The sequence below is a fragment of the Parasteatoda tepidariorum genome, chromosome 6 (genome assembly GCF_982258835.1).
Source record: "Parasteatoda tepidariorum strain Cologne lab strain chromosome 6, Ptep-v5.0, whole genome shotgun sequence".
Taxonomy (NCBI): domain Eukaryota; kingdom Metazoa; phylum Arthropoda; class Arachnida; order Araneae; family Theridiidae; genus Parasteatoda; species Parasteatoda tepidariorum.
In genome coordinates, this window is record NC_141760.1 from 6,962,461 (window position 1) to 6,984,680 (window position 22,220).

General features: G+C 26.2%; 1 protein-coding gene across 2 annotated transcripts in view; it reads right to left on the reverse strand.

Annotated features, from left to right (window-relative positions):
* The window catches only part of LOC107440285 (uncharacterized), a 41,967-nt gene extending 19,797 nt beyond the window's left edge, over nucleotides 1-22,170 (reverse strand). Inside the window, exons 1-7 of one of the 2 annotated variants that reach the window (XM_016053163.5) lie at nucleotides 21,870-22,170; nucleotides 20,652-20,696; nucleotides 17,297-17,364; nucleotides 13,300-13,370; nucleotides 12,716-12,835; nucleotides 9,351-9,417; nucleotides 4,805-4,859 (exon numbers count right to left, since the gene is read on the reverse strand). In XM_016053163.5, the coding sequence (XP_015908649.3) occupies nucleotides 4,805-4,859; nucleotides 9,351-9,417; nucleotides 12,716-12,835; nucleotides 13,300-13,370; nucleotides 17,297-17,364; nucleotides 20,652-20,670 (400 nt within the window). In that variant the 5' untranslated portion in view covers nucleotides 20,671-20,696; nucleotides 21,870-22,170. Of the gene's footprint in view, nucleotides 1-4,804; nucleotides 4,860-9,350; nucleotides 9,418-12,715; nucleotides 12,836-13,299; nucleotides 13,371-17,296; nucleotides 17,365-20,651; nucleotides 20,697-21,838 lie in introns of both variants that reach the window. The other variant, XM_016053164.5, reaches the window with a different exon arrangement.
* Between the last annotated feature and the right edge of the window lie 50 nt (nucleotides 22,171-22,220).

A 22,220-nucleotide genomic window follows, 5' to 3' on the forward strand; every position in this document is an offset into this window, starting at 1 on the left:
GAAAGATCTTTTATTTTTTAAAATCAATGATAAGACAAAGACATATAGCTTTTAAATTTTTGATTCTTATAGTTATGTTGTTCTATAGATAGTCATAATTGTATCTTAATTATGTTCTATGAATGCATATCTGTTAAAGGTTCTTTTTAGGAAAAAAGAAAAGTTCAAGATAATAGATTTACTTCACTATAAAAATAATTCATTAAAGCCTGTTTCTATCTGAAATTTTTATTTTTTCTCCAAAATTAAGTATTATCAATAGAATTTGAGATAAGGTTCAATTATTGAAAGCTATAAGAATTAAAATAATTCCATTTTGCTAAGTTAGGGTTAAAAATGAAGGAAACTTTCATTTCAATTTGCAAAACAAAACAAATTTTGTTTTATTAATTTAACATGATTTTCAAAACTAAGTCATTTTAAATCATTAAATAAAAGTAATTTAATAAAAATTATTTTTTATAAGTTTATAAATTGATTCTTTCTATATCTTTTATAAGTTTTCAAAATTGAATAAGATTATAATGTTTGTTCCATAGTAAATATATTTTAACGCAAACGCTAAGTACTTATGTTACACTAGTGGGATTATTTTATTTGTTCAAAATGTCCATTTTACTTTGATTCATAATTTTCTAAGAATTTTATCTAAAATTATACTTTATAAGTATTTGTTAGATTGTAAGTAAATATGATTATATATTTTTTCATACTCCGACTAAGTTGCCGTTCTCTGTTTGACAGACTAACTATTTCCACAAAAAAGTTTTCATCTAGTAAATTATCTCGAAAATAATGCAATCGAAATATTTAGAAGTACTCTCAAGTTACAGAATGAAATGTCTAAGTCTTTTTTTCTGGAAATTCGAAAATTTCTTAAATCATTTTATGTCTTTAACTGATAAAAGGCAGATATCTTCTTGAAATATGTGTTTACATTTTTTTGCCTGTGAATTAAATTATTTTAATTACACCGCCTTTATTTCTACTGTTAACAAAATGAATTTTTTACAAATAAATTATAGCTTTCAATGGACATTAACCAAAGTTTTTTTTTTTTTTTCCTCCAACTCCAATGGCAGTGGCCAACCTATATAACCATTCATTACTCACAATTCTGGTGGAATATTAGGGATGAGTTCAAGTCAGTTTTTTTTAAAAATGAAAGGCGTGTTAAATACATTAAAGCTTTCGTGACTGAAAGTTTGGAAAGAGGTACCAGCTCAAGCGTTGCCTGATTAAAATTAAAATATGGTGAAGAGCCTTAAAAACATGGCTAATGTTTGGTTGGGTGGTGTTTATACTAACCAATAATTAAACAAAAGTAAGCATGTCTGGTATTGTAGATTGCAAACTATCTATTGACAATATAAAAGCAAAAAAATTTTTTTTTTTTAAAAATGGCAAAAACGGAAGTTTGTGTTTTGTCATTTGTAATAAATAAAATCATCCTCAATGTCTTCAGTTAATTCAAGTCAATATTGTTGTCAAACATTTATATAGATATGCACCTTTTATCGATTAGATTGAATCAAGATGACAGTTTTCTATTGCTATATCAGGTCTGAAAATACAGCATTTCAAAATTGTTCAATTTTTTTTTTGGAATTATAGTAAGTTAGTAACTCAGTTTTAATTAAATAAATTATACTATTATCCAAGATAACAAAACTGATTATAGCTTAACTGATTAAAACATTGTAAAACTGAACCAATGAACCATCTCCATAAGACCACATTGAAAAATCAAACTAACCAGCACCCAACCATTATCATTCCACTGATTTATTAGATTACTTTTTGTACATTTTTAAAAGTGCATGATAGAAGATTTTCAGTTGCATGGTTATTTTTCAATATCCTGAAAATTTTTATAAAAAAGTAGGAAGAGAGGAAAATGATAAAAAGGAGATGAATCACAAATCTGAAGAAGAATCCCATGTGTTGATTGTAGGTGCTTGCAGATGAATGGCCTTAGATTTGCTTTATTTGAACTAGTTATGGAAGGTTCTCTTATTTCCAGCTAATTACCCTTCAGTATTTTCTTTTAAATTTTATACAGAGCATCTCTTTGTGGTGGGATAGATTAAGCTTGGCTTTAACATAAAAAATATAAGAGCAATATAAAATGTATAAACTAACAGTAACCCATTTTCCACCCTTATACACTATTTTTTTAAACACATCAATTCATTTAAGCTTTCATTTGTGTCTATTATTCATTGGTTATAGATGGCTGATTGCACTCTATTAAAAAATATATATATATAAATCAAAGAACTAAAAAAAAGGACAGCATAGAATAACTAACACAGCTGTTTCAGCATAATCAAAATTTTCAATTGATTCATTGCTACTAGCAAGCATTATTATGAGGGCCCAGATAATTAATGAAGAAAACAGGAACAAATAAAATACATATAAACCGGGCAAAAACAACTAATGGAGAGGATTGAAAAAACAAATCAGATTAAGCAGAATGTTTTTCGCTTTGTAATTTTCATCTTTTTAATCTCTCTTTAATCGAATTTCAAGACATTCAAAATAAAATTTTTATATATTTGTTATTGGATATGAAAAAAAACCTATTTCATTTTCAAAATTTTATTTATTTTGTGACAATTGTATGTAAAGTTTCCTACGTTTGAGTTACACAGTGTATGGTATTGAAATGTTAAATCTTAACCTTTTTTCCGTGGCTGGTACAATAGTTTTAACAGAATAGTGGGTTACTGATGTACCTAAATGATTAAGTTTCACAATGTGTAGATTTTTACTTATAAATATATAAAATACTCAAGGCAGCATTGAAATAGAAAATAGAACAGTGAAAATTTTTATTGGTATATAATTTAAAATTATTATTATGTCATATAATTTACAATAATTATACATAATGACAACACAAAATAAACCTTTTTATAATTGCAAAGATCACTACAGTATCAGAGTAATAACGCTTTCATTCAAAAATGAGAGGATACAATTTTTTATTTGTAGTTCAAACCAAGCGTTAAACTATATGTCAGAGCTTTTGAGTTTTTCCAATTAGAAATGCTTTTTGTGACACTACACTAATGATATTTATGTAATATTATAATGATGATAGAGGGTAATTATTAAAGAAAAAAAAAATCGAAATACAGGTTTCACACAATCTTTAATTTTAAACAAATGACCCTATTTGCGATCGTTACCCATAGTTTAAGAATAATAAAATCAGGAAACAACAGGATTATAAATAAAAGATTATTATCTGTACCTATTGAACAGAAATTAATAAATCTTTTAATACCTTTTATTCATCAAAAAATTTGACCTTTGTGATATCAGAAAAATAAGAGTTACTCGATGTATGTAAATTGTAATAGAAGGCTTTCATTTGCATAAGGTATATTTAGTAAAAATATATATATTTTATATCGTAAGGATAAATTCAGCAAAGTTTTAGCAAATGTTAAACGTATGCAAGTACCACAAGACTCAAGTCCGGAGAGGGGTATATTTTCGTATTGGCCAGAAGGAAAAATGTGATTTTTTTTTTAATTACTTATAATATACCATCTCATCATACCTATTGATAAATGTAATAACGAAAGTATGGACGATAGTTTGTTAAAAACTTCCCATAACTTTTTCATATAATCATTTCCTATAGCTCTCTTTTATAAGTATACTGATAAAAATAAATACACATTATAAGAACAAATACACAAATAAAAAGTTTTCATAATAACTTTTGTATTATTTGTATTGTCCTTTTAAATATTTCTTAGGCTAGTTAAATGTCACAATGGTGGATGAAACTATGAGAAACATTTTTTCTTTAATAAAAGTTCTTATTACTAGAAAAAATAGATTTTTAATTAACGAAAAAATAATACTCTCATTTGAATTTAAAGAAAATAAGAGAAATAGATGAAAAACGTTAAAATGATAAGTTGATGTAAAAACTTGTCAATAAGTCATTCATTTAAATAAGTCTAAGCATACATTTAAATTAATATAATATTTGAAATTAAAAATAGTGGATTAATAAAATTAGTACAGATTATTAAAGCATTGCAGCAGTTTTTATTCAAGAATTTCTGCAACATGGAGTAAATTGTTCCAAACAATTTTCAACCCCTGCTTTTTCACATTTAAATGACCAGGTAGCAGTAGGCTGAAAGTTACCTAAAAAAACATCCTATAAGTATTTTATAAATCCACTACTTTATGAGTTAAAAGTTGATTGAAATTAAATACTAAAAGGAATATATAGATATATGTATATCACTTATCTAAAAGGGAAAAAAAAAACTCAAATATTAGATGATTTCAATCTTTATGTTACTAGTAAAAGCAATGTAAATGTTTTTAATTTAAAAGTAGAAAACATGTTTAATGGCACTATTTTGTATGTAAAAACAAGACCGGCTTTTGAAAATTTTCTAATTAATGTTTTATATAAATGGTTGGATTTTTATTGTATATCAATGTAATACAGAGACAGAGATAAGTGATTATTAAATTATGGATCTATACTTTAAAATATCAATTAGAAATGAAATGCTATGATACTTAATGAAATAAGAACGAAAATAAATATATTAGTATTTTCACCAAAATTTATTACCCTTTTTTTAATGTATGTATTTAACAGTGCAATAGTTTGATTATACATAATTAAGTGATATTATATCACAAATTTCATAAAATTTGGAATAACACAACTTTCTTTTTTGTAAAAATATCACATTTTCCTTTAGACTAGGCGATTTTAAATCTTGTTCAGTCATTGTAATAGGACTGATTTACGCACCTGGTTTAACTGGAGCTGGAGCTTTTCTAGCTTTCTTCTTCTTAGGCTCAGCTGGCTGCAGTAACAAAATACAATTATATTCACGCAATTTTTCACACAATATTTTAAAGCTGTTTTTCGAAGGCTCTGCCATCAAAAGAAATTAATCTTATTAGCCAATAATAAGGTATTTTAAAATCGTGTGAATACGAATTCCGATGTACAATTTTGAAGTCACTTGAATGTGATTCATAATGGTGGCTTTTACATTGCACCAATACAGAGCGCGATATTTGATATAAAATTGTGTAAATAAGAATTGCAGGGTCTAATTTTAAACTGCGTTTTGCATTCCAGGAAAAAGCATAAAAATTGATATTTTTTTCTCTTGGTCTCAAAAAAGAAAATTCTTTGAAGAGGCAGATTTTTATTTTATTTTTTAGTAACAGCAAAATTTTTTCTGTGAACGACGTTAGTGTATATTATACAGGCTGGTAAAGGGCTGAATTGTATGGGCTATAAAAATATTGAAAATTATTTACTAATTTTAAAATTAAAAATTTGTTTTGAGATTTAAGGCAAAAGAGCTTCAAAAAACAACTTTTTTAATCTAGAAATCAATTTATTAGACAAGTGGCTTTTGGTTTTGAAACAGAAAAAACTTCAAGAAACAATTTAAATCTTATATATATTTCATAAGAGCTAATATTACTTCCTAATAAATAAGTGGTTTACTTTTAATGGGCATTAATGGATAATAAGTAAAAATGAGAAAAATTACTTGATCAAACTTTAAAATGATAAATACAGTGTAACGTCCCATATCCGGACGTCCCTTTTCAGGAAGGGTCGATTTCCCGGACACTTTTTAACAATCAAAATAAACAAACATCTCTTATCTTCCCCTCTCTTAAAAAAAAAAAAGTCTTTGGACACGTTTTTTTCTTCTCTAGCTTCTAGTGATTCATGCATTGAACCCACAAATCAACAGAAAGGGGAAGAGAAGACCTCACAAGACCGTTGAGTGACCATAAGTGACGCTACTCAGGAATGCAGGAAAGGAGGGAGATTTGTTTTCAAAAGAGCACAACTGAGTCCCCCCTTCCTTCTTTCCAATGCAGCTGGCTAGTAAAAGAGGCATACCCTGGAACCGTTTTATTAGAGTGAAAGTTAAAGTGGAGGGGGAGTCACTTTCAGTCACACAAGAAAAAATAAAGAGAACCCAATCAGCATGCCGCGCCTTTATGCTTGATTGATAGCCAATGATGGGAGAGAAAATAAGAAATTGTTACTGCTCCGCCCTCAACTTGTATGACAAATACGGAGGAAATGAATTTTCATCTCCACCTACCCACCTTAATGAATGACAGGAATTTCCCCTTCTTGCTTGAATCGTTCTACTTCAAAATAGCGGAGAGAGCAATTAATATTTTCATAACTGTCAATTTTTGTCCCGTTTTCTATATTTTAAGCAACAATTATTTTTTTCTAATAATTTGTTTTTGATTGATTAGATATCATTTTAATACTAAAACATTATTGACCGAAAAATAATGTTTATTTATTTTTTGCTTCTTAGATTCAGATCGTTTTAAGCTTTGTTTACCTTGGGGGTCTATTATACGGAAAAATCTAATATCCGGACTTCCATAAGTCCTACCGATTCCGAATACGCGATTTTCCACTGAATATATATACAAAAAAATTATGTTAATTCTATTAAAAATAGTTAAATATTAGGTATGTTTTTTTAAAATTATAAGTACAATTATATAAAAGTAGACAATGCACCATTATTGGTAAAGAAGCATTTTTTAAGCAAATATTGGAAAATGAGGTAAGATTGATATAATTAATTGTATGTGAACAGGTCTACTTTTTCAGTCACTAGAAATAAAAAAAATTAGCCAAAATTACCCTAAAAAATTTGCTTGTTTCAAAAACGTCCTACAAGCATTGTTATTAATCAGCATAATTACCACAAGCATGAGATTGGGGAAGAAAAAAAACTTATAAGAAAGAATGAAGAAGTCTATCTTTGTGCAACAAGATCGCTAGAGAATTTTTTTATTTTTTTTTTTTTAAATTTTATTTTTAGACATTTGTACTTGTGTCCCCAAACCACAAGAAAGGAAAAATGATGTTGGTCAAATGCATGAACAAGTTACTTTTGCATCTTGCACATGCGAATAATTTCTTTGATTCATTTTAAATGAAAGCTTACAGATAAAGCGCCAGGAATGGCTGCCCCTTGGTAATACTAGAACATAATTCACTAGATTCATACAGATACCCATGAAAAATGCAGATTATTTACAGTAGGTGGAATGAAAGTATCAAACTGTGTCTATGATTGATTTGTGTAAGAATGCTTAGTTGTTCTTCAACAAATGGAATGTGTTAACTGTTAAGAGATAGTATGTTAAGTAATGATCTATTGAAATTAAAAACACTGAATATAAAACCTTCAAAGTTCAAGGTAGTAACAGGGTGCAATTGTTCGGAGGTTAGCCCTAATGTAAATTCTACGATCAGCTCCATAAAAATATGACTGTTTGGGAGTTGTTAAAGGAGGTTTGATTATAATAGAGAAATAGGTCAGATAATATAGCTCATGAAAAATGGTCAAAATATCTAGGAACAATGAATTGTTAGTAATTAAGATTATATTACTATAAAAAATTATATTACTATACTATTAGTACTATAAATTTGAAAAACTTAGATGACAAATCTGACGATAGAAGTATTAGTTTAACTGAAAAAACTTATAGCTCGAAGGTTAATTTTTATCAAATTATAAAATTAAAATTCATTTTGATTAGTTTTTAAAGATTTCAAAAAATGAATAATAAATTTTTTTTTTGACAATGTGGTCGTTTTTCAATATTTCTAGCACTGTAACAAAAAGTATGAAAATGATTAAGAAAGGGAAAGCAATGAAGAACCATTGATTTAGCACAGGTATAAGGTTAAAATAGCTCAGTAAACTTTTCTTTTAATAACATTGTTCCTAATAATGTGAGATACTTGTGATGTGCCACAAGAGAGGAAGTTCCCTTCATTATAAAAAATAGCTTATGTTAATTATGTGAGATGGACCTAAATGTTGATTAACTTGATAGTCTGGAAGCTTAAGCCTTCTGAAGAAAGGAAATAATTTCAAGTCTATCTGTTATTGGTGGAGGACGAATAAACTAATATAGGGCTGGCTTTTTGTTAGTCTGGTGTAGAAGTCAAAGCTTCCAGACCAATAAGGAATATAAAGACCTATCCTGAAAATCTCACACCATTAACTGCAACGCTTATTTGAGACAAATATTTCAAAGCTTTTTAACTATATGATGAATGCTGTTATTTTCAGGGTAATTATATTTGGAAGAAAAAAAAATAACTGCTTGGGTGCATTATTTGATAATAAATTTATTTTGTTAGAAATGTTTTTTACTCTATTCTATCATTTAATAGAGGATGGGAAAAATATTTATTATATTGATCATAATTTAAAATTGTAATTTTTAAGCACATGACATACTGAAGTATACACTTAAAAAAAAAAAAAACATGAATTTTTAACCATGAAATGATCAAAGCTTTATGATTGGATTAAGTGCCCAAAATGTACTCAAGTAATGAAAGAACACAGCGCTGTAAATAAATTTGATTCAGAAGTTAAATCGGATGTACCACTGTCTTAAGAAAACTGTATAAATCCGACGATGCATATGGGATTGATCAAAGTAAAATTTTGGGGCAGAAGAGTAACAACTGGCACTAATTTGCACTAGATTTAAATGGCAAAAAAATAAATAATAATAATAAAATGAATAAATAAATAAAAAATAATAATAATTTTATCATAAAACTTTTGTTTACATAAAAAATGCAATGCCTTTGAGAGAGAAAATGCAGGGTTAAATGTTTTATATTAGCTCAGGGGTCTGTCTAGGTTTTTCTGAAAGGTACCCATTTTGCGAAAATTTAGACATAATTTGTGAAAATTTAGGCATAATTTGTAAAAATTATATTAAAAATTCAACACAAAAATATGATTAAAATATGGATTTATCGATTTTAATGGGATACAAAAATAAAATTTTAAGAAAAAGTATTTTGTGAAACTACCGTTTTTTCTAAAGTTGAATTTGTGAAGGTACCGCTAAACGGTAGTAAATTTGGCCTAGACAGACCCCTGTAGCTTCTTATTTGGCTAGAGACTACATTTTTTACTTCTTTTTTTCTTAGGAATTTCTTAAGATTTTCATTTAAGTTTTAAATGGACAACATTACAAGTTATTCTTATGCCTAATGTTTAAAAAATAAAATGTTTTATGTTCCTTAGTTGAAAGATTCAAAGATAAGTTAACTCACAGACAAGATTATAACAGAAAATTCAAGGAAACAGCAGAAAGCTTAATTAGAGTTATAATTGCAATCAAGTTAATGATTTAAAGAAATTTTTTTTATTTAAAAGTCTAATTATCCCTAAAATTTAAAGAAGCAATCATAAAAACATTTCAATACATAATGCAAGACCAAACACATATTGAAAACATAGTTTACTCACAACATTATTAGCCGTTGAGGATCCGGCACCAGTGTCTTGATTTTCAGTATTTACTGAAGTTCTTTTCCTATTATTAAATATAATGAATTCTTTAAATATTAAGAACAATTGAAATAATTTCTGAATTGATATGAAAGTTTATAAGAAAGGGAGCAAATTTCCAATAAATTATTTAAAAAAAAAGCAGGTATCATCATGATTAGCAAAATAAAATAAAATACACAGAATAACTTATGATTAACAATTTGAATTTAATGCTCCAGGATGCAATAAATTATATTTCATGATACTTTAATGTACTCAATGATTTGAGAAGCACATCTGTTAACTAGTTATTGTACAATAATTTAAGTTAAATAATAATTCATAAAACTTTGTTTTCCTTCTTTTTTTTTTAAGTATGCAGTTTTTTTCTGGGGGTTCTAATTTTTGACTCAGAGGAAAAGGGCACAATCTAAATAATATGATCCAAATAATTTAGTCGAAAGATAGGTAAAGACTTTTTGGCTTATAATGCTATTTTTACTGTTTGTTTTTGGAAATTCAGTATACATAAGATAGGTAAAGACTTTTTGGCTTATAATGTTATTTTTACTGTTTGTTTTTGGAAATTCATCTTTTTTTTGCATTTCCATATTACAAACAGAATATAGTTTGTTTTATTTTTAATTTCTTAATTTTTATTGATTTTAAATCAAAAAGTATTTAATAATAAACAAAATAATACCTATTAAAAATAATTTTTGGCCTGAAATAACCTTTGGACCAAGGAGTTTATAAATAGGTGCAAAAAAAGTATAGATTTGGATTAGTCGACAATACAGGTTTAAAAGCAAAAATTATATTAAGAATGTCAGTAAAAATTTGGGTCAGTTTTATAAATTGCAGCTGCTCCATTTTTTTTTAGGATTAATCAAGTAATTCAAATTCAATTTGAAAAAACATATTTGCCATCATAATAATTTGCTCTTACTAAGTTAGACAGGAAACAGATCGAAAATGTGTACCCCTTAGTATTATTTTTACTTTTTGTGTTTTTGTTGGAAATAATTGCATGCATTCATTTTTTGTACTGATTCATAAAACTAGTATACATAAAGATAATGAAATAAATAATAATGAAATAATGAATAAAGATAATGAAATTTTTTGAATAGTAGGATATTAATACAGTGAAACCTTATGTTATGGACACTCCTACAAAACGGACGCCTCTCACTATGGACATATTTTTAATTCCCGCGAATCTTCTATGAGTAAACCATTCGATACATTCTACGCAAAGCGGACACTCCTGTAATTGGAAACGGACAGTCATTTTCACCCTGAAAAGTTATTTTCCATCTCTTCAAATCGGATGCCACATGAATTTGAAGAAAAAAAAAATCTGCTTTAAATTCCAAGGGAAAAAATATGTAATTTCTCACCATTTTTAAAGCATGTAAATTTTTTGCATCATCAATAACAAAAAATATTGTTAAGCTATTTCACTACTAACGAATCAAACTTTCTCCGTTAAATTTGCCTTATCTTTGCAAAAAAAGGAGAGAAAATGATATTGCTCATTCGGATAGCAACATCTTTTGATTTTTTCCTCTGGATCACACAGGTTATGAGACCCCACAAGCTGAAATGACGTCTTAAATGCTCTCCTTCCCGTAAGCGGATAACTCTCATAAATGGACAATTTTTTCCGTCCCAAGAATGTCTGCTTAACCAATGATTCACTGTATTTGCAAACAATTAAAATTATGAAGTGTAACCAAAAGTTATGTAGGATTTAAAAAACAAAGCCCTAGAATGAACTCAAATTATAATAAAACTATATATCTATCGGTGTAGATCAGAGAAAATGGTAAATTGGAAAAATATTTAGTATTTATAGTACAGGGAAACCTTGAAAATACGAATTTCTAAAATCTAGAAACTTCTAAAATTTGTGATGAAAAATAATGAGCTAAATTTATTTCATATTAGAGGCGAAGTGCAAAAATTTGCTTTTCATAATATTATATTAAAAAATTAGCTTTAAAGACCATTTGGAAATATAACTGCTAGAAAAGCAATCAAGAAGACCAGGTAGTGACCAGAGTCACACTTGATTTGTGACAATGAGATAGTCACAAATCAAGTGTCTACTCAAATACACATGTTATTACACTATTGTACTATAAAAAAACATTGGGGTTTTAAAAAATCCATAGCAAGTACTAAGGAGAAATCAAATGCTAAGGATGCATCAATTTACAATGAAGTTGTTGCGAATACAGTAAAATGTGTAAAAAAAAGTAATTACTCAAACAAACTATTCAAAATTCATGTGGCATAATAAGAGTGTATTACAAATAGGGTGGTTTAAAAAAACTAAGTCGTAATTCATAACATGAATTGCTGGATAAAAAATTGAAAACCCAAGTGAAGTTATGATGAAATCAAACGAGTCAAAAAGTGATTACTTCATTTTGTTGAAATTTGAAAGTTGTAATAATAAGATTTAATTGAATATCAGGACTTAAAAAACCACGCAGAAATGCATTGTGATAACTGCCCAAAAATTGAAAGTCAAGACTATAACAATTTATGATTCAATATATACCAATTTAACACATATGAAAAATTTTCATCTCAACGCATCTTGGAATTTGCATATTGTAATATCACATTAATCTATTGAGATTTAAAAAACCATGAGATATTAGTAGAATAATCAAAGAAAAAACAATATGGGTTTACAATAAAATCATGCTTATACTTTGACATTTCCATAAGCTTAAGTTAAAAATTAATCTGGATTTTACGAATTTGAACTGTATAGTAAAAATAGGATGACTTTTAAATCACATACAATCAGACTCAATTTCTTATATTTTAAAGTATTATCTAAAAAATGTATTATTAGTTTTAATAAATTAATTTTTCATATATTATATTGAGTTAAAATTCTAATGATAAAAAAAAGGCTGGGTAAGTGCCAAATTTAGTGCATTTGTATATTTATGTTATTATCTTTTATAATAATGTGGCAAAATAATTAGATTTTAACTTAATTTTTATAAATGTTTATAATTGTTTCCTAAAACTCAATTTATTTTGTATTTACTGTGTAATTGTATAACTAGAAAAGTTAATTAAATAGAACATTAAAACAGGAATTAACATTTAAATTAACATCTTAATGATTATTTCTAAACTTTAACAGAGTGTATGGCTTAACAAGTTGAGATGTTGTTTACATTTAGTAAGTAATTCAAATCAATAACAATAAGACATTAATAACAATGAATCAATGATGTATTTTTAATTGTAAATCAAATTTTAAAATATAGTTATAAAATATTTAATAAAGATTTTAAAAAAATACTAACTTTTTTAAGGTCATAAGTTCAGCTCTAAACTCACTGTCAGAATCACTTGAAACAGTGGCTTCTGAGTCAGTAGATGATGATTCAACAGTTTCATATCTCAGTAATCGGTCAAGCAGAAAGCTATGTTTTTAAATATACAACAATGGTCATTACATAACCATAATCATTTTTATAATGTGCATTAATTTTTAATTTATGCCAAAAATTCTAAGTGCAAATCAGGTAGTAAGTTAAATTAATTTTTCCCAAGCAGGAAAACGGTGAAAGATAAAATATAATGAAAAATTTTCAAAATAAACAGGAATTTTTCAGATCATAACACACTTGTAATTAACATTGATAAAAAACTAAAAAATTTTAACTGTCTTTTTAAAGATTAATTATCTAAAATTATTAATTATTTTAAAAAATGTTGAGAAAGTCAATTATTAAAAGTAAACTCCAAAATTAGTTTTGATTAAGATAAAGCTAGAATTGTTGAAATATTTCCTTATTCAATTAATAATTAAGGTATGAATTAAATCAGAATATTTAAAATTGGAATTTTTAATTAATAATTATACTAAGAAAAATAGAGTCAATACCTTTTATCTCGGGAAACTTTGAGCAATTTTCTTTGTGATTTTTTCAATTCATCTTGAAAACATTCATTTTCCTTAAAGAGATGAGTTAATGAATGAATGAATTAATAATTATTTTAATATGCATAATGAAAAATGAGAGACAAAAAATAGCAAAACTTTTAAGGTAATCATATACTTATAACACGGGTTCCTTTGATTCGTCTTTTTATTAGGTTTTTAAAAAATACATAAGATTTAGACATCAAAAGTGCTTTAGATAATGGAAAACATAAAATAGTACTGAGAGACATAGTCAACAACATTTGTTCAGTTAAAACTCAGACATTAAGAGAGATGGTTGGCCAAAAAATTGCCTAAACTAATAACATTTTCTATACTATTCTCACCATATTTAGTTCCTTACTGGAATATAAATAATTATCCTATTTATATTTGGAACTAAATAATGTGAAAAAATTTTATTAGTGGAAAATTGAATTTAAAGTGATTTTTAGAAGGCATATTTTACATATTTTTAACATTATTAAAATAGTAAATATGGCAGTATGTTTGTAGAACACACCATTATTAATGCTTTAAAATAATTTTTAAATATTGTTTACGCTCTTTAGTTATAACTTTCGACTACAGTGACCGATGAAGTCCTATTCCACTGATGCAACGTTATTTCAATGCCCATCGTAAAGTCCACATTGGATCATTTATTCCAATATAGAGACCAAAAAGTTATTCAATTTAGAAAAAGTTTCAAATACTTATTCAAACCACATTTCCTTTGATGTTACCATACAACTAATGTAAAACATGTTAAATTCTTTATGGATAAACAGGGCTGACACTGGGGTAAGACTTCAAAAATAGTTGCCCTCTTTAACATATTCTTACAATATTTACAAAAAATAATCCATACATATATATAGACAGATACTTACACTTTAAAAAATATATGAAACAATAAGTTAATGTAAAATACACAAAAGCATTAAACTCAATATGTTAATTATGCATAGGCATCATGTTATGCAGATGTTCTCAGAAATTTAATAAAAAATTAAAACATGAAATATTCTCAAAGAAAAATTTACATGCTACGTAATATGCTGTGGAACATAAAGAAAATCCAACAGCAATAGTTGTAAATGTGAAAAAAAAAATATATACATACTTTGAGAAAACACAGGCACTAGTGATCTAGTTGAAATACTGATATATTTCAAAAATTCTGTTTAATTTACAAATGAAAAAAAAAAAAAAAAAAACATTTAATAACAATTAAAAGTTGAATTCAAATTTCATCAAGAATTAAGATACAGTAGAGAACCGATTATCCAGAACGATCGGGACTATCGCTATTCCGGACAACTGATTTTTCCGGTTTTCTGAATCGCTACAAAAAGCCGTTTTTTTAGTGTTAAACCCAACTAAAAAAAAAAATTTTTTTTTTGAAATAATCTTAAAAATAAGAAAAAACGATGAGGTAATACACTGATGATTATTTCAGAAATGATGGTAAGGTAAACATCTTTCAAAAAAGAAAGAAAAATCCTAAAATCTTATGAGGAAATTATTATTATTTTTTTTTTTTAAAATTGCGGAAAAATTTATAGAATTTCATTCCGGTTTTCTGATTTCCGGATAATGGGTTCTGTATTGTATTATTAAACTGCAATGCATAAGTCAAGTGAAAAAAAATAAGTATACTAGAACTAATAAGCATTACATATATTCATTTTTTAGAATATTTATTTTTAAAGTTGCATAAATTTTTTGTCCAATAATTTACTATTGATCAAAATCATTTTCATATTTTTTTTTATTTAAATAGATTTCCATTAAAATTTGTCAGTAACAACTATTAACATTTGATTATAAACATCTAACTTGCTTTTGGCTCTATTTTCAGAAAACATCTTTAATAAGTACAGTACGGAACCCGTTATCCGGAAATCAGAAAACCAAAAAACCGGAACGAAATTCGATAAATTTTCCTGCTATTTAAAAAAAAAATTCTTTTCCTCATAAGATTTTTCTTTCTTTTTTGAAAGATGTTTACTTTACCATCATTTTAGAAATAATCATTAGTGTATTACTTCATCGTTTTTTCTTCTTTTTAAGATTTCTAAATATTTTTTTATTTTCAGTTGGGTTTAACAATAAAAAAACGGCTTTTTGTAGCGATTCAGAAAACCAGAAAAATGGTCCCGATTGTTCCGGATAATCGGTTCCCTACTGTATATAACAAATTCTTTCTATCTTCCCTCAATGAAGTGTGTTGAATCTGTTCTTATGCACAAAATAAAAAGATATTATTTTAAATAACTTGTATTTTAATGATCAAATTTTCTAACTAAGTACATAGATTAATAGTTCAAAAAAGCAGGGCTCGGTTTTGACCAGGACATGGTAAAAATTAGGTATTTACCAGTAAAAACCATGGGGAAAATGGGAAAAACCTGGTAAATACTATTAACTCATGTTTATTTATTTAGAGATATAACGGTTTAATATTTATAACTGATTGGAATATATATTATTTCCATATTATATAACAAATATTGATAATTAAAATACATAAATATACATAATAATAACATTATACATAATATAATATACATGTAGATATATATGTATATCAGCAAGTAACAAACCATTGGACAAGTGATATGATGTAAGCTATCACCTAAATTGTAATTTTAAAACTAATTATTCACATAATCAGGTGAGGCAAATCTTCTCAATATTAAAAACTTAGAAATTTGATACATCTTTTAGATTTTCAATATGATTCAGTAACCATTAATTAAAAATTAAAATCATATTTACAAATAACATTTGTTGTATTATATCATATTATACCTTACGGCTGTATTTATAAACAAAAAATAACTGAATAACTTGAAAGCTCAAATAAGCAGAATTATGGAATTTTATATTAAAAAAAAATAAAATAAATAAATAAATAATTTCTTTTTTTTTTTTTTAACAAAAGAATAATAGGATTATTAAAAAATGAACAGTAGTGATAAGGGCACAGTAAAATAAGGTTTTATCTTTCCAATCTTTTGTCATTTACTCTTTTTTAAAACCAGATTAGGAAATTATTTTTTTTCTATTCATTTCACTTTGTATGTACAATTTTAAGTACAAAATTTTCCCAAATAATCTTTCGTTCAAATGAATTAAAATTATAAATTTTTTTTTTTGTGTAATAAGTTTTGAAACAGCAGAAAAATAACAAAAATGACTATCAATGAGGTTATACATTAGAAATTAAGATAAAATTGTTATCAAGTCAGAAGACCAGACCACTGTCAATATCTATATACGCAAATGTTTTATTTCGGCTAAAAGTTAGGTTAATTTATAAATATCAATATAGGATAAATATTAAATAAATATCTATCGCAAAAACAGGCCTCAGGTAGTAGTTCAGGCAAAAATTGAGACAAGTTTAGGGCAGAATATTCTCTAAAGAAATAGAGCAAGAAGAAAAACTAACTTAGTTATAATTTACAAAACTAAACATCTATCTGAAAAGTTATAATTCACAGTCTGCTTAAGGATGCATTTTTTTCTCAACTTTATCAAAACTAATAAACTAAAATTTTATTCAAAAATGTAAAAAACTTTATTTTATTTCAGAATGACCTTGTTCTATAAAAGTTGTTATTAATTCCAATCATATTTTAACATTTAGAGTACTGAAAAAATTTGCACAGTTGCATTAAAAATAACCGGTAGCTATTAGTTAATATTTCCTTATACCAAAATTTAACTGAATTTGTAATTGAATTAGGGCTTATCCACATACCAGCCCCAAAAAACCTGGGTAATTAATAATAAAAAAAGCTTTCTATAAAACCCATTTTTAAGTGGGTGTCTTTATTTAGAAATTATATTTTCCTGTCCTTACTAGAGCTATTATAATTTCACATATTTTTTAAATATTTTTCTTAAATTATTTTATTATTAAGCTAATAATGCTTTAGCTACTTACATATATTAAAAACTTCAGTTTTCTTTTCAGGTTACGATACTTTTGATGATAGTTTTGAGTATCTGGTTCTGAAAATTAAACATTTATTAGTAAAAATGAAAAGAAAAAAATTAATAATTAGAAAGAATTTTTACAAAACCATTTTTAAGATAGAGTAAAAGAACTGCCAAGTTTTTCATAAGTAAAAAAAAAGAACACATTAAAAAGAAAAAAAAAATTTACATTATTTTAGTAAGTAAGGAAACAATAGAATTAAGTGAGTAAGTTAAGTACATTCAATTTGCAATAACTTGAATCTGATATGACCAGGGGTCTGTCTAGGTTTTTCTGATAGGTACCTATTTTGTGAAAATTTAGACGTAATTTGTGAAAAATTAAAAATTATATTAAAAAATCAACAGAAAAATATGGATTTATCGTTTCTTAAGGGATACAAAAATGAAATTTTAAGAAAAAGTATTTTGTGATACTACCGTTTTTCCTAAAATTGAATTTGTGAAACTACCGTTTTTCCTAAAGTTGAATTTGTGAAGGTACCGCTAAACGGTAGTAAATTCGGCCTGGACAGACCCCTGATGACTTACACATAATTGTAACCTATTAGATGCTAAACTTAAATACTTATCTTTAGTTCTGGTTTTTGATATTTAGCAATTACTCTGACAATTAATTCATAAGGACATTTTTTTTCTTTATGCTTAGAGTTCTAGGATTATTCGTAAGATTAACTTTGTCTTCCAAGTTGAAAATTTTTTAACTCTCCTTTAGAGGTTTTTAGTAACAGATATTTCTCAAAAACACCTCAGGTAGTTTTCTGTCAGGTTAGAAAAGAGCTTTTTAAACTATAGGGTGACCCGGGGTAATTCAGGATCACTCGGTTTCTGGGGTAAATAATGATCACCTAAATTTTATTTAAAAAAAAAACATTTTTTTTTTAAATTTGTGACATGGACAAGAATGCTTGTACACTTTACTAAAGTATAACTATATTTACCTTATAATAGTTTTTTGTTTAATCTAACAAAATAAGTATCTTTTAAACTGCTTTCGGTATTTTACATTTCAAAAATGGGCTTCAAAATGTGCACATTTCTGCAAAGATCCCCCTCCTTCTCTTAATAATAAATATTTTGAGTTACTTTCTTTTTCTTTGATATAAAAGTAGTGTAAGCTTTTGTTTAATTGTTTCACATCTACTGTAAACATTATAATTGATTATAGGAAACTATATCAAATATTGCCCCCCTACAGATGGGGTAATTATTGATCACTGGGGTAATTCCTGATCATTGTCATTTCTTCTTATAAACAGTATATAAAATAGCTAATAAATAGCTAATTGTCTTTTCTTAAATAACAGTTTATATTTATTAAGTGGAACAACTATAAAATATATTTTAACTGTCATCACAAAATTTGTTTTTAACTGTATACAAGAGTGTATTCTGATTTGCACCATTTCTGGTTTGTCTTACCTTGCTTCTATCTTAGTTTTATGTGTGTAGGTACTTCGTTAGAATAATTTTTAAGTTTATAAATTAGCCTAGTATAAATATGGTGAGAAATTATACGCCTAAAAAGGATACTAAGCTTCTAGAAAGCAAAATTAGTGAATTTCTTTTAATGATTGAAAATGAAAATTTCAGTGTGAGAGCTGCTGCCAGTGCTGTTGACATACCTTACTTAACTTTACACTTTCCCTTCATGAAGTTAAAAAAACCAGCAAAAGTAACTCATGTGGGAACTCTCTTATATTTCAGCCGAACATGAGAATGAGTCGGCTGATTGCCTAAAATGTATGGCACGATGCAAAGATTTTTGAAAATTTAAAATGTTAATCTTTCTTCTTGTTTTAAATAAATCATTTTATTAGCTGCTTAAATACATCTTTTTGGTTTATTTGTTTGATCTTCATGTCTTATTTGTTAATTACCATTATATAATTATTTTTAAACAGCCCCTTTACAATAAAAACTAGTGATCAGTAATTACCCCAGAAGTGATCAAGAATTACCCCAGAAATGATCAAGACCAGGGGTAATTCCTGATCACTAAAAATTTAAAATCTTTTAAATTCTAATTAGATTTTCAAACAAAAGAAGGTGGCATAGGACTCATTTCATATAGCGTCAAATTTCCATTAAATATTAAAATTCTATTTTGAATAGTCTTTTCACAAAATAGATGTTTGCATTTTTTGATCAGGGATTACCCCAGGTCACCCTACAGGCCAAAACAATACAGCTTATGTATAAGTTTAGAACATCAATGGGCAGATGCACAGACACGTATATATTTAATTAATAAGTACTTTAGGATAATCTTGTCGTTCATTTTCGCCAAACGTGATATTATCGCCAAAAGGTTGCTTCATAAATTAAGTGGAATAAGTATAAATATTTTGAGTGCTCAAATATGGGGGCCTATTCTCAAGATCCACCAGGTATAAAAGGATAAAGCAAAAAAAAATTCAAAAAAAAAATTAAATAACTAAAAGAAGAAAAAAATTTGCCACAATAAATGGAAAATAAAATAAATGTGAAAAACAAAATCTGAAAAACAGTACTTGAAAGGCAAATGAATTTGGATAGAATGTATTTCAAAGTGTTATTAAGGTTGGTAAGGATTTTGAGTAGTTAACCAGGAAATCAACATTTATATGAATGAAACAAAATTCCAAAGCATCAAGATTTAATCTTGAAAATAATAGTAATATATCATTCAATTCTTAGATAAAAAAAATAGTAATTCCTAAAAACATACCAATACAATTTGAATTTTTTCAACAGCATTTATCTTCATTTAAACACAATATCACAGCATCATCTATTTTCTTTATTTTTGTTTAGCTTTTTCAATGAATTAAATCTTTTGCCATCTAATAAACTGCAGCTCGTTGCATTGTGTTTCATTGCAAATTTAAGTTTTGTACAAGTTAAAGAGGTTTTCTTGGTTCCATGGTTAAAATGTACTTATTAGTTTAATTGTTGCTTTGTACGAAAGATTGTTGCTTTGGTTTCAATTTTTCAATTTTAATAATTTTTCTATCTTCTTTCTCATTAAAAAATACAATGCATAGAAAAAAGGTTAATAGTTTTAATAATGCTAAAATAACGACAAAAAAGTTTAGTTTGCAATAATTAATATTCTTTAAAAAAAATTTCTATTGAAACTTAAACCAACTGGTAATAATGAGAAGAACAGATTAGAAATGTAATTTACATAATGATAAAAAAAGTAACATAATAATAGTAATAAGATAAGAACACTTTAATGTATAATTATTTTATGTACTTAATAAACTTATTCTTAAAAGTATAACAATTACTTTTCGAAATAAAAAATATTAAGTTACCTGATGATGGCATTCTCATTCCAAATAATTTATGCTTTACTTCAGCTGAAAAAAACATGTAAATCTAAATATTTATATAAAATAAAACTACATTGTACACAAATAGATGTCATTAATAACAATTTTGGAAAGTTCAACAGAATCTTTTCTAGATTCTGTTTATTTAAGTTATACTTTCATACAATCTATCTATTCATTTCAACAATGATGATTCAAATTCAAAAAGAAAAAGTTATCAAACATTATCCATCCGATAAAAGAAATAAAATTGAAAAAACAGGGTCCTTTATTAGTATTGTCCTATTATAAAATAATGGCAGCAAATTTTGACGTTTCTAATTTAGACAAAATTAATGTTTAGAACAGGATTTGCAAAACCAAGGCAATGGTTATTATTAAATTGAATGATTGATTTTATTTCAATTGCACAAAATTGTTTACTTTTCAACTATTTTATAGAAATATTCATTCATAGGTAATTTATATTATATATTGTTAGTTAACTCTCTAATAATTTGGTACATAAAACTAGGATTTTGACTAGAAATCTTTTCAACTTAAAAGTTTTTTTTAAAATGGAGAATAGAGGAATTTTAATTTTAAAATTTTATTGCATGTCTTAAAAACCAAAAACATATGTTCAGTAAGCCACATATGAGGTTGCAATAATAATAATAAAAAGACATGTTCCACTAGAGAAACAGTTTTATGCAAAAAAGACAGAAAAGAAATGCAAATGAAATAAAATCAAATTTGTCAGAATGCACTTGTTTAATATGGTTTAAATATTAAGTTAAAAACTTTATAATTCCAATTAAATTTTTTAAAACTTTTTACATGAGAACACTGATAATGACAGTTTGCAAGAAGTTACAAAATAAATAAAAAAAGACTATTAAAAGTGATTTAATGAATTGAAATTAAAGTTGCCATTTGTTGAAATTAAATTTAATGAAGATATGAAAACTACTAAATATGGGTATATACAGTTAAATCTAAATAAGTTGTATACACCACTCATATATTTTAATTATAGACTACTTGAATAAAGCTACTCTTAAAAGAGAACTCATTCATTCTATTAGAATGATTTTTTAATGAAATAACCTTATAAGAACACAGAATTAGACAATTACAATTTTGTGCCTAGAATATAATTATACTTTACGACAGTTAAGCATAAATACATTTATTGGAAGTAGGAATGTGATGAATTACTTTAGTGAAAGTTCCTTTATTTTATGAACTGTTAACATGCTTCGAAAACATATTAGACAATATAGCTCTTAACAAATAAAACTAGCGTTTGTCTATCTCTTATCTTATTAATTATTTTCTATCTCTCAGTAAACAAATATGTTTTCTAGAAGCCAAGTTTTCTATTATCCAAGGTACGAGCGAAAGTCGAAGTAGAGGAAAATTCAGCGTGATATTTTACAGAATGTTCCTTTCAATGAGATTTTTCAGTTTTGAAGTTTAATATCAACCAGTCAATGAATTTGAGCAACACTTAGAGAATAAACCGTACAAACCGTATAATCTTTGTTTCCTTCGGAAAATAGTTCAATG